The sequence below is a fragment of the Heloderma suspectum genome, chromosome 1, assembly GCF_057233095.1.
Source record: "Heloderma suspectum isolate Gila_16-S chromosome 1, 16-S_ref, whole genome shotgun sequence".
NCBI lineage: Eukaryota > Metazoa > Chordata > Lepidosauria > Squamata > Helodermatidae > Heloderma > Heloderma suspectum.
Genome location: NC_139458.1, coordinates 62,017,368 through 62,030,385, shown reverse-complemented (window position 1 = coordinate 62,030,385; position 13,018 = coordinate 62,017,368). Strand labels below are relative to the sequence as shown.

At 41.3% G+C, this 13,018-nt stretch overlaps 1 protein-coding gene across 1 annotated transcript in view; it reads right to left on the bottom strand.

The window, feature by feature from the left end:
• Positions 1–1,320: 1,320 nt before the first annotated feature.
• Positions 1,321–13,018, bottom strand: part of STXBP6 (syntaxin binding protein 6) — a 170,536-nt gene continuing 158,838 nt past the window's right edge. Inside the window, exons 5-6 of the mRNA XM_084844330.1 lie at positions 12,132–12,289; positions 1,321–6,939 (exon numbers count right to left, since the gene is read on the bottom strand). Of these exons, the coding sequence (XP_084700456.1) occupies positions 6,916–6,939; positions 12,132–12,289 (182 nt within the window). The 3' untranslated portion in view covers positions 1,321–6,915. The remainder of the gene's footprint in view (positions 6,940–12,131; positions 12,290–13,018) is intronic.

Genomic DNA, 13,018 nt, shown 5'->3' with positions numbered 1-13,018 from the left:
GAATAGAGCCAGAGGGGTAACTGATGACTGCTTGCTGCAGGCAGTTGAGGAGGCGAAACAGAAGGGAAAAGAATAGAAATGCAGCCCATTAAGAACACTTCATAATAAAAATGTTAGGAGCCCTGCTGTCCTATTATTCAAAACCTTCCTTCAACCTTTGGCATGGCTTGGTCACGAACAACGAATGTTAACAGGCAATCAGTGATGCCGGCACCTACCTGTGCAGTGAGGCAGCTTTGGAACTGGTTCTCTTGGGTCTGTGCGGCCCGGGGTAGGGGGTGGGAAGAGAGAACTGAAAAAGGTTTGCATGGAACAGGTGGCAGAGTTACATGGGTGCCTTGTTCACAAGGACTGTGATTCCTGTGAACCTAGCACTGGCTGGGTGGATGGTTGCACCTCCCGACAATTGTAGTTGCCAGGTCACTGTCTGAAGGCACATAACAGGCAACATTGCTGAAACTATGCAGGTCTGTGTCAGGTCAGCACCTGGATAGGAGATCACTTATGTATGTCACCTTGAGATCTGTGGTAGAAGGGTGGCCTTTTAATGACTTAAAAAGACAATTCCATCTGCTAAATGTGTAGAGAAATAGTCTTAAGTCAAGGTTATTTGAAGGACTGCCTGCACCAATATGAACCTGCTAAGGCCGTAAGTGGTTTCAGAAGCCCTGCTCTCTGGCCCATCGCTAATGAAGGTTAGGTTGGCAAGAACCAGACACAGGGCCTTTATGATAGTAGCCCCACAGTGGTGGAATTCCCTGGGACCTCCATCAAGTAGATATGTACGGATTTTGCTAAATCCGTTCCATCTGTGTTTTGTGGATTATTCTGCTATGCTTTGTTCTGTTATCTGCTCATTGACAGACTTGATTTTTTTAACCAGAATTTTGTTCTACTTGCACTAATTTGCAGTAGCACTAATTCGCATTAGAGCTAATGTGCACTTCTACAAATCCACGTTAGTTATTTTGCCTTAACGAATGCAGTTAGTTATTAATGCAAATTAACTAACTAATGTGGATTAGCACAATTCTGCACTCGCACTAATGCAGTTTTGCTAATGCTCTAATGTGAATTAGTGTGAATCCCTCCTAAAAACAAGAAACCGGTCTGCAAGTCCACGGAATCCATGTAACTTAGAAAAAGCTGGTCTGCTGCAGAATCAGCAGGTCAGATTCATACAAATTCAAACTCATTTGAATCCATTCTGGATTTCTCTGACATCCCTGCCATCAAGCCAGTTTTTAGACAGGGCAAGTTCATGACCCTTTTGTGGCAGCTGTGATGAACTAAAATACAACCGCGAAAGGCAGGAGTCATGTGCTTACTAAAATCTTTATTATGAAAACAAAATGGTAGTTTTACAGTTTTATATTTATCACACACAAGAAAATTTCTCATACAATAATTTTTTTTTTGCCAGATTATCGTTTGTACATGGCCAACAACCAGTCCAAGAGTCCAGATATTTCTAGACCTGGAGGGAAGAAAAGTAGCCATTTATTCAAGGGATAAACTGCAACTTGCATTCATAACATTCAGCAGTGTCATGACCATTTAGAGCTACAGGGCTTTCATTCTTCAAGAGGATGGATTCAACTGCACTTCTAATGTCCATGTAGCACGCTCCTAAGTTTACCTTTCAGTAATGTGAATATTTACAGTATAAGTGTGACAGGAAACTACATGATGTGATGAAAAAGATGACAATTGTCAGCAGTCAGCTTCTCCCAGAAGAAACTACACACATTTCAGGCCACAGAATAGAGTCACATTCTTTGTAGGCAATCATATCTGACTGGAGTACATATTATATGCTGTTTAAATCATTTAGGGAGCAATCCTATGGCTGCTAGTCAGCAGCTAGATGGCCATAGGATATCTGGTTTTCCAGGAATTGACCTCGGAGCCCACGCTCCGAGGTTGGATCCTGGAGAACTGACCTTCCCCCCGCTTCTGTGCTGCCTTGCAGGCAGCACAGGACAGCCCCTCACTCCAAAGAGGAGCATGGAGCAGCCAAAGCATTCCAGGGGGTGTTCCAGGGTGGGGGAGGTGGAAATGCCGGTACAACACATCCTATGTGTCATCCAGCAGCCTCCTCCCCCACTCCGCCTTCCCGCAGCTAGACAGCCGCAATCGTCTAACCACAAATGCAGGGCAGGAGAAGCACAGAAGGAATGATCCCCTCCATGTTTCTCCTGCCCTGCCTTGGAACGGCGGTCGCATCTGAGTCCGGAGGCAGCCACCTATTCCCATAGGATTGCTCCCTTAGTTAAGGCATATATACAAATAAGTATGAGCTGTGAAACAGTCAGTTTGAATGGCTGATTCCTTATGGATCTCTAGTAGTATGTACGTATTTTATTAGGCACTTCTGCCAGTAAAAAAAGGAAGAAATATATGTTAAGGTCCAACAAGCTGCAGTCTTTGTGAAGATGAAAGAAGTGATGGGGAGAATGTGCATGGATGTATGCATGCACACACAGGGGCCTGTTCACACACAGAGTATGCATGCAGAGATGCAGATGTGCCCTTGTCTGCATAGAGCATACATGTGCTCATGCAAGCCACCCTTCTACTCTTTTGGAAGATATGCATTGCATGGGTAGAACATATGTAGGGGACTTGCATCACATTTCTCTGTATGAATGGTGTGTGCATGTGTGGAGGTGAGAAATCACTTCTGCACATGCGACCAGAGAGATCCTGTGGGAGGTGATCATGACAAAAGGGTTTGAGCACATATGTGCACACATAGAGTCACAGAAACATTTGTATATTAACCAGAGAAAAGTCTTGCCCCTGTTGGCTCTAAAGCAAGGTAAAGACCAAATCAACAGCACACTTGATGTACTTGACTGGGAACCAACAAGGGGAACTGTTCCAGTGGCTCCCATATGGTAGTTGTGTAAATAAGCCCATGGGGGTGGGGGTGGGGTTGAGCTCCCAGTTCAAAACATGCTTCCTACACAGGTTACTAGAGTTGGAATCCTTCTATAAGGATCTAGACCAAAAGGGGATGTATGGAATCAAAGGTTTCTTCTACAAGCTGCAATGTTCATTTACATCCACGTCTACCTCCACCAAATAATGTAGAAGAACAGTGTTTTGTTTAATGACAAAATCTTTAATGATAAAAAAATAGGGCTTGCAAAGATAAATCAATGGAGAAGGTCCCGTTTATTTTCGACTGGCACAAAAATGGTCTCTATACCCATGGAACCTTTGAAAAATAACAGCAAATATTACAGTTTTGGCATATTAAAGCAAAACAAACTTTAAGATCACTTATTTAGAGAGCAAGTTCTGTTAATATTTTCACATTAATGCACAACATTTTGCTAGCCACAGAAATAGGCTGTTAAGACTGAATTTGCAGGTATAACAGCCTTAAGTCTAGTAACACATGACTTTTATTCTTTGCAGAACTTTAAAAAAAGGTAATATCGATCTTCTTACTTTATGCAAATACATTTTTGAATATGAAATGTTAACCTGAATTACTGTATACGTTATGTACACAAATATCTAATACTAGAATTGTATGCTACAACTATTCTCCAGGACATTTTTAACACTATCATGTTTATCTTCAGAATTGGATGTCAGCACACTTGATTCTAATTATTCTAAGGAAAATACCATTTAACTTAAATTTACTCAAAAAAGAGCAGATCTAAAAATTAAGATCTACCTTTTTGATGTATCATTCATAAAAATTACTATGGGTTTGTTTGGCAGTTTGAAAACAAGCCCTGTATTGACAAGAAGCCAAATTTATCATAGAACTGAAATGCAAAAATGTGCAAAATAAATAGTGGCATCATAAAACATCTTAAATAATGATTCACAGTCCGTGCAATAACAGAAAATGGAACTTAGCAGTATACCCATGATCAGATATGGCCCATTACATGCAGCACCCCCATACATTCTGTATTACCTAATCTTTATTCATGGTCACTGTGAATTTCATACAGAGCCCCGCTTCACATGCAGCTGTGGCCATGTGGGAGCTGTTCTTCCATCATGCAATCCCACATGGCTGTGGGCTGCATGTGAATGATTGCCATGGGGAAGACTCGTATGATGGTCCTTCCCATGTGGTTGTGCCATTCACACATAACCCCAGGTACATGGAAGAGCATTACAGAAAACTCACTCTCACATGGCTGCAGTTGTAGGGCACCCTTCTGATTGCTCTCAGTGTTATCAATAATCTAAGATAACAACATGGCAAATCTTAACTTCAGCCAAACTGATATTGTGAGTGTATTACTGGAACATTTGCAACTTATATTCTCACTAGCTATAGTTTTTCATTCTAACCCTCAGAGAAGCAAGTAAGAGTAACGAAAAATATGATATGAACTTGCTTTGGGAAAGATGTAAGTAATGTTTATACTGGAAGAAGCTTCATTCTTCAGTCCGGTTTCAAAGGGCAAATATCTATTGGGGGGTCTCATTAAGTCATTTGCTTCTTGAGAGGTGACTGAAGCAGGGGAGTCAATCGTTCAAAATGCACCTTGGATGAAAGTGAAGGCATTATATTTCACCAAATTACTTTGGTTTGAAAACTGGCTGGCTGGCAGGCTTGTTCAGTTACAGCTTCTAAGGCTGCTCATGAAGACGCTCTGATGGTTCTACACAATTTGTATTATGATGGCAGACAAATTTAATGTGCAGTTAATCTAATGAACTGGATGTCCTCCCAATGTTGATTTAGCAGTTCATCAGTATTAAAGCTGCTCATTTGCTTTGCTTGTGTCTATGCAAAAAGAAACAAACCACACTCTGTGGGAGTTGCTTCACCCCAGTATTGCCACGCCTCCTATATTATCCCTTCAACTGCTTTATTAGAAATCCATTAGCTGTTCCAATTGCCATCTGTAAGGTGATAGCAGCAAAAGAACATTAAATTCAGCTTACATAGGCTTTTTGGAACTAAGTATTCAAATTAGGAAAAATTTGAAACATAGAAGAAAGCTGAAGTGCATTAGAAATTCTTTAACATTTGCTGGGAATTTACTAGGACATGTGGGAGTGTACTTAAGAGGTAGGCAACTTCCTGGGATTGGTGCCTGCACTGCCTCCCGAAACCACAGCAGCCTCATCCTAACCTCTGCTACCTTGTTGCCCTGTTCCTTGCAAAATTGCTTTTTATTTGGCAGGGGTTATAAAAACCACCATGGGGCTGTGTATTGCCCATCCCTGGGGTACATTTTGATGCCAATCCTGATTTTCATAGGGGCTGCCCACACACTGCTTGTGGATATATCTTCCTACACCTAAAGTATGTTCAGTGCTATCAGAAGATTGGCTGATCTAGGCTCCCCATTCAACTTCACTTCCTGAAAGTTAGGGGAGAATGGCCTGGATTCCCTGCCCCAACTGCCCCCCCCCCCCTGTGATTGATGCTGGCAAAGATGACATAATTGATCACATGTTTAATATATTTTCTTTCAGTGTTGGGACCTGCAGATGAATCCCTGACCCTGAACATTCAAGCAAGAGCTCCAATGGTAGGAAATCTGGGTTGTATTCCTTCCGCCAGTGGGCCAGACACGACTGGTGGATCAAATTTTCCCCTCCTCCCCTACACAGAAATTCTGTGTGCCTCCCAAATGTGCTCGAGGATTGGGGGACCCTCTGGAGTGAATCTGTGGTGTGTGCGGAGGGTTTCAGGAGCAGGAGAAGAAGGGAAACCCTATCGTGCGAGCAGACATCTACACACATTAATGTTGAACTTAGCCCTCTGTGCACAACTTCCTTTTGTGCAATTCCCCGTCCAAGAGGTTTCTGTGCACGTATTAGCCTTGTTAGATCAGAAAGCATCACTTCATAACAAAGGTGAAATAAGAGACTTTTGGCAAGCAATTCTTTCTACCCTACAAAGTACAAGCTGGAGAGGCACATTTTATTTTAAATAACTCTACATCTACTATGACCATGACCAGTGACTGCAAAAGCAACTGAGTCTTGTTCTTCCCTCACAAAGAATGGCCAGAATACAATGTTCGAATAACTGTACCAGCCTTACTCAAACCAGTAAAACTGAAGCATGCCTAAAAGCAGAACTGCAGAAATTCTGGTAGTGTTTGTGGTTACATTAAAATACTGGAATGCTCCCTGTATAATATGGATTTTTAAAAGAATCATTTACAAAGGGAAATGCTGTTTTATAATTTGACAGCTAAATTCCAGATTAAATGTAGAGGCATTTAGAGATTTCATCATCAGAATTTTCTTAGTTCTTAACATCTGAAGTGTGCATTCCTGGTGGCATTATTATACAGTCCAAATAAGAAATCCAGAAAGTAAAGAAAAAAAAGAAAAAAAAGAAAAAGGGGAAAAACGTTATTTCGAAAGTGTAGTGTTGACAGTAGGGTGACATTTCACATTCAGATTTGCACCGCAATGCTTGTGATGGCACATGCAAAATCTGTTTACTAAAAATGGCAGAAATGAGAAGTGTGGCTGTTTTTCATAGGAAACCATTCTGTTTTGCTCAGTGACAGGAGGCATGAACCATAAAACTCCAAAAATGGTTCTAAGAGGCAATCATAAAACAATTATTTGGATTTTATTTTTATTTGGTAATCTTTCTTGTAGCTAAATGTATTTCTTCCTGGTTAATAATGGGAACACTGGGGTATTGCAGCTCAATGCGGTTCAGTATTTCCTTTGGTCCTTGTTAACATCACCTCTTAACATGATTTTTTTTTAAATTGGTGATATTGCTGAATGGCTTAGCAATAGAAAAGATAGGAATGCAACTCATTTCCCACATAGTAACTGAAATAACTAGGCTTCACTGAATTGTAGGAAAAAGCAGACATGAGGTTGTATCTCCAGTAAAAATGGATGACCCTCGCTTTTCAGTTCCTCTTGGAAAGATCTCTACATTAGGCATTTTCAGCACTTGTGCTTCATGGCAAGCTGGGAGTAAAAAGAGAGAAAGAGATGCATTAAGGTACTTATTTGCAATTACAGCAGGATGTTGATGAACTAGGCTTAGAGAAATGCTATAAACAGGATGCAAACACATGTTTACTGGATTGATTTACAAATTAAAGTTTCTGCTGGTGTGTGAGTCTATACTGCCTGCTTGCTACATTAAGACATCACCCCATCAATATGGAAGGGAGATATCTAGTTGGTTTCACTCTCTTTGAATGTCACTTCAAGGAGAAGGTGCTGAAGCTCAACTAAGGCATATTTTAAAAATCTATTTATTTGTACTAAACAGTAACAGATTTTGAAGATCACATACCGAATTTAAATACAATGACAGCTAGACATTCTGTAACAAATTCTGTAAACTCCCCCTCCCTCCACTGGAACCACTGAACCAACAATCTGTTCTTTGAGTGATCCCTCCAAACAAGCAACCCCAAATCAAACCATGGTTTGCCATCCTAGTCTAGAGGGATTTTTCAAACCCCAGCTTGCTATTCTGATGTCATGGCAAACTGTGTTTTGATTAATGCAGGAAATAAAGAAATAGGCCGTGTACGCAAAGGAAGGAGGAAGCATATACAGCAGGGGTGGGCAACATGTGGCCCTCCAGCTCTTTTGGCCAAGTCCCATTAGGCTCTCATCACTGCCTTGTCCTCGGCAGCCAGCAGGGCCAATGATGAGGGATCTTGGGAGTTATAGGCCAACACATCTGGAAGGCTACAAGCTGCTCATCCCTGAAGTACAAAGTCTTACTCACAATCTTCCAAAGCATCATTTGGAGGAGTGTATGAATGCAGCCACCTAATATCCTAATATGGATAGATGTGATCCGTACCTCATGCAGCAAAGATAAAACCAGCTGTCCATCCTGTCAGCTGTAGTGGAGATAATTTGGTACCCTGATTCTCTCTTTACTCAGCTTGGACCGATGCTTAATATTTGGCCCCAGCAGCAGGCCTGGATTATGCCGGGAATGACTGGAGGTGCCACTCCTTATGATGACCAACCTGTGTCATAGGAACATAGGAAGGGGCCTTGTACCTAGTCAGACCATTTGTCCATCTAGCGCAGTATTGTCTACATTGAACAGCACTTTCATGGTTTCAAGGCACAAGTTTTTTCCATCTACCTGGAGATGTCAGAGACTGAACCTGTGGCTTTTCCATGCAAAGCATGTGCTCTACCACGATGATGGCCCTTTTCATCCTCCACAATATATCCTACTCCTGTTCTCAAACATTTTTTGGAATACTGGGGTAGGCACGTAAACAGCTGCATCTTCCAATTACCATCTCTCAACTGGCAAGTTATCATCTGGCTATTTTGGAACATACCCGGCAAGGCCTACTCTTGAGAAGCGCCAGTAAGCATCTTTCACCAAATCTCCTCTGGTTAAACAGTGAAGAACAGCTCAATATCTAGTCACATCTTGACAGCGCTATCAGAAGCTAAGGATATTTCACAGCAACCATGCCACTTCTTTTTTAAGTGAGGTCTTTGAGTGGACTGTGAAATGCAGCTTAAAAATGAAAACACTGAAGCACTTTTTTTTTTTTTTACTTAAATCCTTTTAAAAAATGTTAGGGGACATAAACATTAGGATTTTTGCCAGTACAGGATTATTTTATATTTCAAGCACTTCGATGATAAATTGACCAGGAAATAAAAAAGTTGGACAGTCCCAATATTGCATCATACAGGAATCACAGAATAATTCTATAATGAGAATATCCCAACCTTTTAAGTCCTATTTTAACTATGCTTACTCAGAAGTAATTATCACTGATCTATATTGATTTACACCCATATAAATATAAATATGCTTTGGTTTGGAATAAAACATGGCGATGGGGGCAAACCAGGGAATGACGATCAATCATTTGGATGTAAAGGTTATGATATGTGTTCAAGGGTAGGCAGAAGGATAGATATCTAGTGAAGAAGCCAATTATGTGGGGAAAGGTTGAGGCATAGGGAAGATGGCTGCTAGTGCAGGTTAGACACATTAGCGGATTGAGGTAGGCATGTAAGAAGAGGCTTGCGTGATGTCTTGAGGATAGGGGGAGACTGGAATCAGCACAACAGAAGTATGGGAAGGCGAGCTGTGTGGTAACCAGGGTCAATCTATCCTGCCCTGAAAGGATGGCCAGTCACACAGACTAGTGAAATATTCTGCAGAGGGAGGTTTTATATTTTATATTTAAAACTAATCCAAGCAGGTAAAAATTCCTAGGAAAACATTATCCCACCTCACATTTGATATCTAGGTAGATACAAATTATCCACTGTCTTTTACTTTATGAACAGCAGTTAGTAATTTTAGATGCTTTAAGAATATAAAATGTCAAAAATGCTATAAATTATTTTCACAGTTTCAACCCGACACCACCTAAACATATGCCAGTCTGCCTTGAGCAACTGTCATCACCAATACTTAGGGATTCAGGCTGGGATCTACATATTAAAAACGCAAAGAAAAGAACTATATTTATTCATCAGAAAACTTGACGAGCAAACAACTTTAGCAATGTACTAAATAAAAACAGGGGCCTGAAGTAATTCCATTTTAATTCTGAGATGTCAATGGCTAATAGAACACTCATATTTTTCAACTGTACTTCACATAAATAAGTCTCCAGAGATGCTCAGACACATTGTACAGAAGATAATATTGACTCTGGGCTGTATCCAATATTAGTCCTGAAATTAGTCCAATATTAGACCTGCTGAAATGAATGAGACTTAAATTCGACTAACATTTGATGCAGCCCACTGGATACAACCTTCCATCATCAACTGATGTGCATTGTGAACCTGTAACCTCATTTTTGGGAGAATTCTGTTTAAATCCCAACAGACTTTCAAGTTTTGTTCTGGATTGGGGGGAAAATAAAGTTTTAGTTCAGGTTTAATTCCTTGTTTATATGCATGGCTTCTTCTTTTATAGAAAGCTTAAGGCACCTTTTGTCCTTTAAGTTAATGTTCCACTCCTCATGTATGTCTCCAGCAGTTCCTCTGGAACATTTCAACCAGCAGTGAATCTGCTTGAAACTCCACTTACTAAAGGATGGGTATATAGTCTAAAGACATCCCTGTGCTAGTAACTGTTAGTGAAGGTTGCAAGTATTTAATTAATATTATCCAGACTGGTTAAGATTCAGAAAGTAAGATAACCACTTCTGCCAAAATTAGTAAACCCTTTGTTTAAATCAATGGTTGCTCTATAAGAAATTCTTCATAGCCAATGAAGAAGAAAATGCCACCAGTGGTACTTAGTAGCAACCATGGGTCCAGCAAGAGAAGTATCAGGAGTTGAAACCCTTTGTTGGGTCAAGGTTATTCAGATAAATTTCTTAGTAACTTTTTAGTAAACTCCCAGGAGTTTCTTAACTCCTAGGTCAAAAATTATATTCTCTAAAACGAGCAAGCACCCATCTTGTGCAAATAAGAAAACAATTAGCATCTGTAAGCACTGTTAGAAAGATAAGCTCTTCATTATAATGTGAGATGCACTGAATAGCTTTAAGCCATAGTAATACCCCATCAAACAAGACTGAGTATGAATATATAGTAGGTAAAATGCTAAAATTACTGCAATCCAAAAAGATTGCAAGAGTGCTGGTGGCAACCTTCCTCTTCTAGTCCTAACTGTATCATAAAGGAAAAGAAGAGATTTAGAATGGAAACATAAAATAGGATCTTACTGCATTGTTTGTTTGATGCAACCCCTTGGTTGCAATCTACAATAAAGAACTCAATGCAGCATAGGGGGGAAAAATATAAAACTGATTTAGAGAACAATCCTGTGTCCCCTAGACAGAGTCTGGGGGGCCACAGGATACTCTGAATTCCTGGATCTGAGCTCAGAGACACAACTCCGATGACAGACACAGGAGTCCGAGTTCCCTGCCCCCTGCCCTCGCATCCGGTTGTGGAGAGAACTGTGCCAGCTCTGACCTCGGAGAGGGCAGAAAAGGGATGTTCCTATGGGTGGGGAGAGGAGGGGACCGGGGAAGCAGAGATAGCTATCCCCAGCCTTCTTCAGCCTCCTTCCTTCCCCCTCCATGACGCCTCAGCTAGATGGGTGAAAACGCCTGTCTAGCAAAAATGCAGAGCGAGGAGGGTGTGGAGGTGAAGATCGTCTCTGCTTCTCCTCCTGCTCTGCACTGGATGGCCGCTTATGGCCATCCCCATAGGATTATGTCCTTAAAAACACAAACCATTACAATGGTAGAAACAAAAACAAAATAGCAGCAGTTCATTTAAATTTTAAATAGACCCATTAACAGTTAGTATGACTCCATAAAAGCTAAATAAACAAATGTTTTTAGCTGGCAGTAGCAGGGATACAATCTCACACAGCAATACGTTCCACAGGTTGGCTGCCGCTACTGAAAAGGCCTTGACCTATTCCTTAGCAGTCCCATTATCTATCCATCTCGCCTTTCCACCAAAAAATATATTCAAAAATGGCACTCAAGGTGGCTAACAATAAAATCCAGATTAAGAAAAACTTAATTAAAATATAGTATAAAAACAAATAAATTTAAAATAATTAAAAACACAAAATAAAAGAAATAAACAGGACCAAGCAATTAAAAAAAACCCTTCAGAAACAGACCAGCTTATATTCCAAAGGCCTGCTTTCACTGTAAAGTTTTCAAACTGTGTTCTGAGGAACCTCACAATCTCTCCTTCAGTGAAGGATTAGCAGTAGTAAATAAGTTTCCTTAAAAGACAGCATGATCACAGTTCATCAAATTCCTCTGCAACGTATAGCTGCAAAAGTGTTAGATATGTTCGAGGTCTTCTTCTCAATTCACACAGGGCAACTATGATGCCCACCAGGCAACCCACTTCTGTATGTCAGCTGAAGGTATGCCATAGATCTGCTAATCCACTGGGGTGCCTCGACATAGAACTTGCTGTGGAAAATGGATCTTGAGAGCCAAAAGTGAAGTGATGCAGACCCACATCAACTGACCTTAATGCCCAGGGAGGAAATAATTAGTTTGACAGAACTAATAAAAGATTAACGCCAATGCATGAAAGTAATGTTGCATATTAATATCAGGAGTTTCCTAGCAACCTGCTCCTCATAGAAGTTATTGTCGCAAAAAGGTAGCTTCTCCCTGCCCTTTTCCTTAAGCTGCGTTTTATTAATTTCATACCTTGTGTGCAGTTTCTGCAAACTGCTGAGCACTGTTCTTCATATCCTCTGTCTTTTCTTCTGCTCGACCTAGCCTTTCCCCACGCTCATTCAAAGCCTGACTTGCCTTCTGTACTGCACTGGTCACGCTGTCTGCTGCCGAATGTAGTATGCTGTTTCCTGCAAAATTCAGCACGTTGTTAGAAGCTCGAATGCAAAAGTGGGAACCATGAGCGAAAAATCAAATGCATCACATTAACGCTGGTAACTCTCTGTTTAAAGCCAACCTGGCGTTGCATCCAGTCGTATCCTACCTCCAGTGGAAGCTGGTGGCTCTGATGTCAGTGGGGCGGTGAATCCGTTCCAGGTTTCAGTCAGAACCAGTCAGAACTCTAAAGGAGTTAGGTTCCTGCTTCTGACAGGAACCCGGAGCAGATTTACTGCCCCACTGACATTGGAGCCACCAGCCTCCACTGCCTGCCTTCAGAGGAACCAACCACACTGGCGGATTGGTCTCCCCTTCCCTCCGCTGCCCAAATCTTCTCTGGAGCATGAGGGTCCCCTCCAGAGCAGATCGGGGGTTACAAGGGAGAGGAGGGGAAGGGAAACGTCTGTTGCGTGAGTGGATGCCCACTCACGTAGTGTTAGATTTTGCCGATAAGAATGATAGGATCATAGGAAGCTGCCTTATATTGCATCAGACCACTGACTATCTTTCTCAGTATGGTCTGTGCTGACGGGCAGGAGTTCTCCAGGATTTCAGGCAGGGTGTTTCCCAGCCTTATTTGGAGATACCAGGAACTGAGGATCGTTTGATTTTGCAAAACAAGCGCTCTACCCCTGAGCGATGGCCTTTCAATGTACAAGAACTGCAGAAAGAATTCTGCCCATCAAATAGGGCTTTGTCAT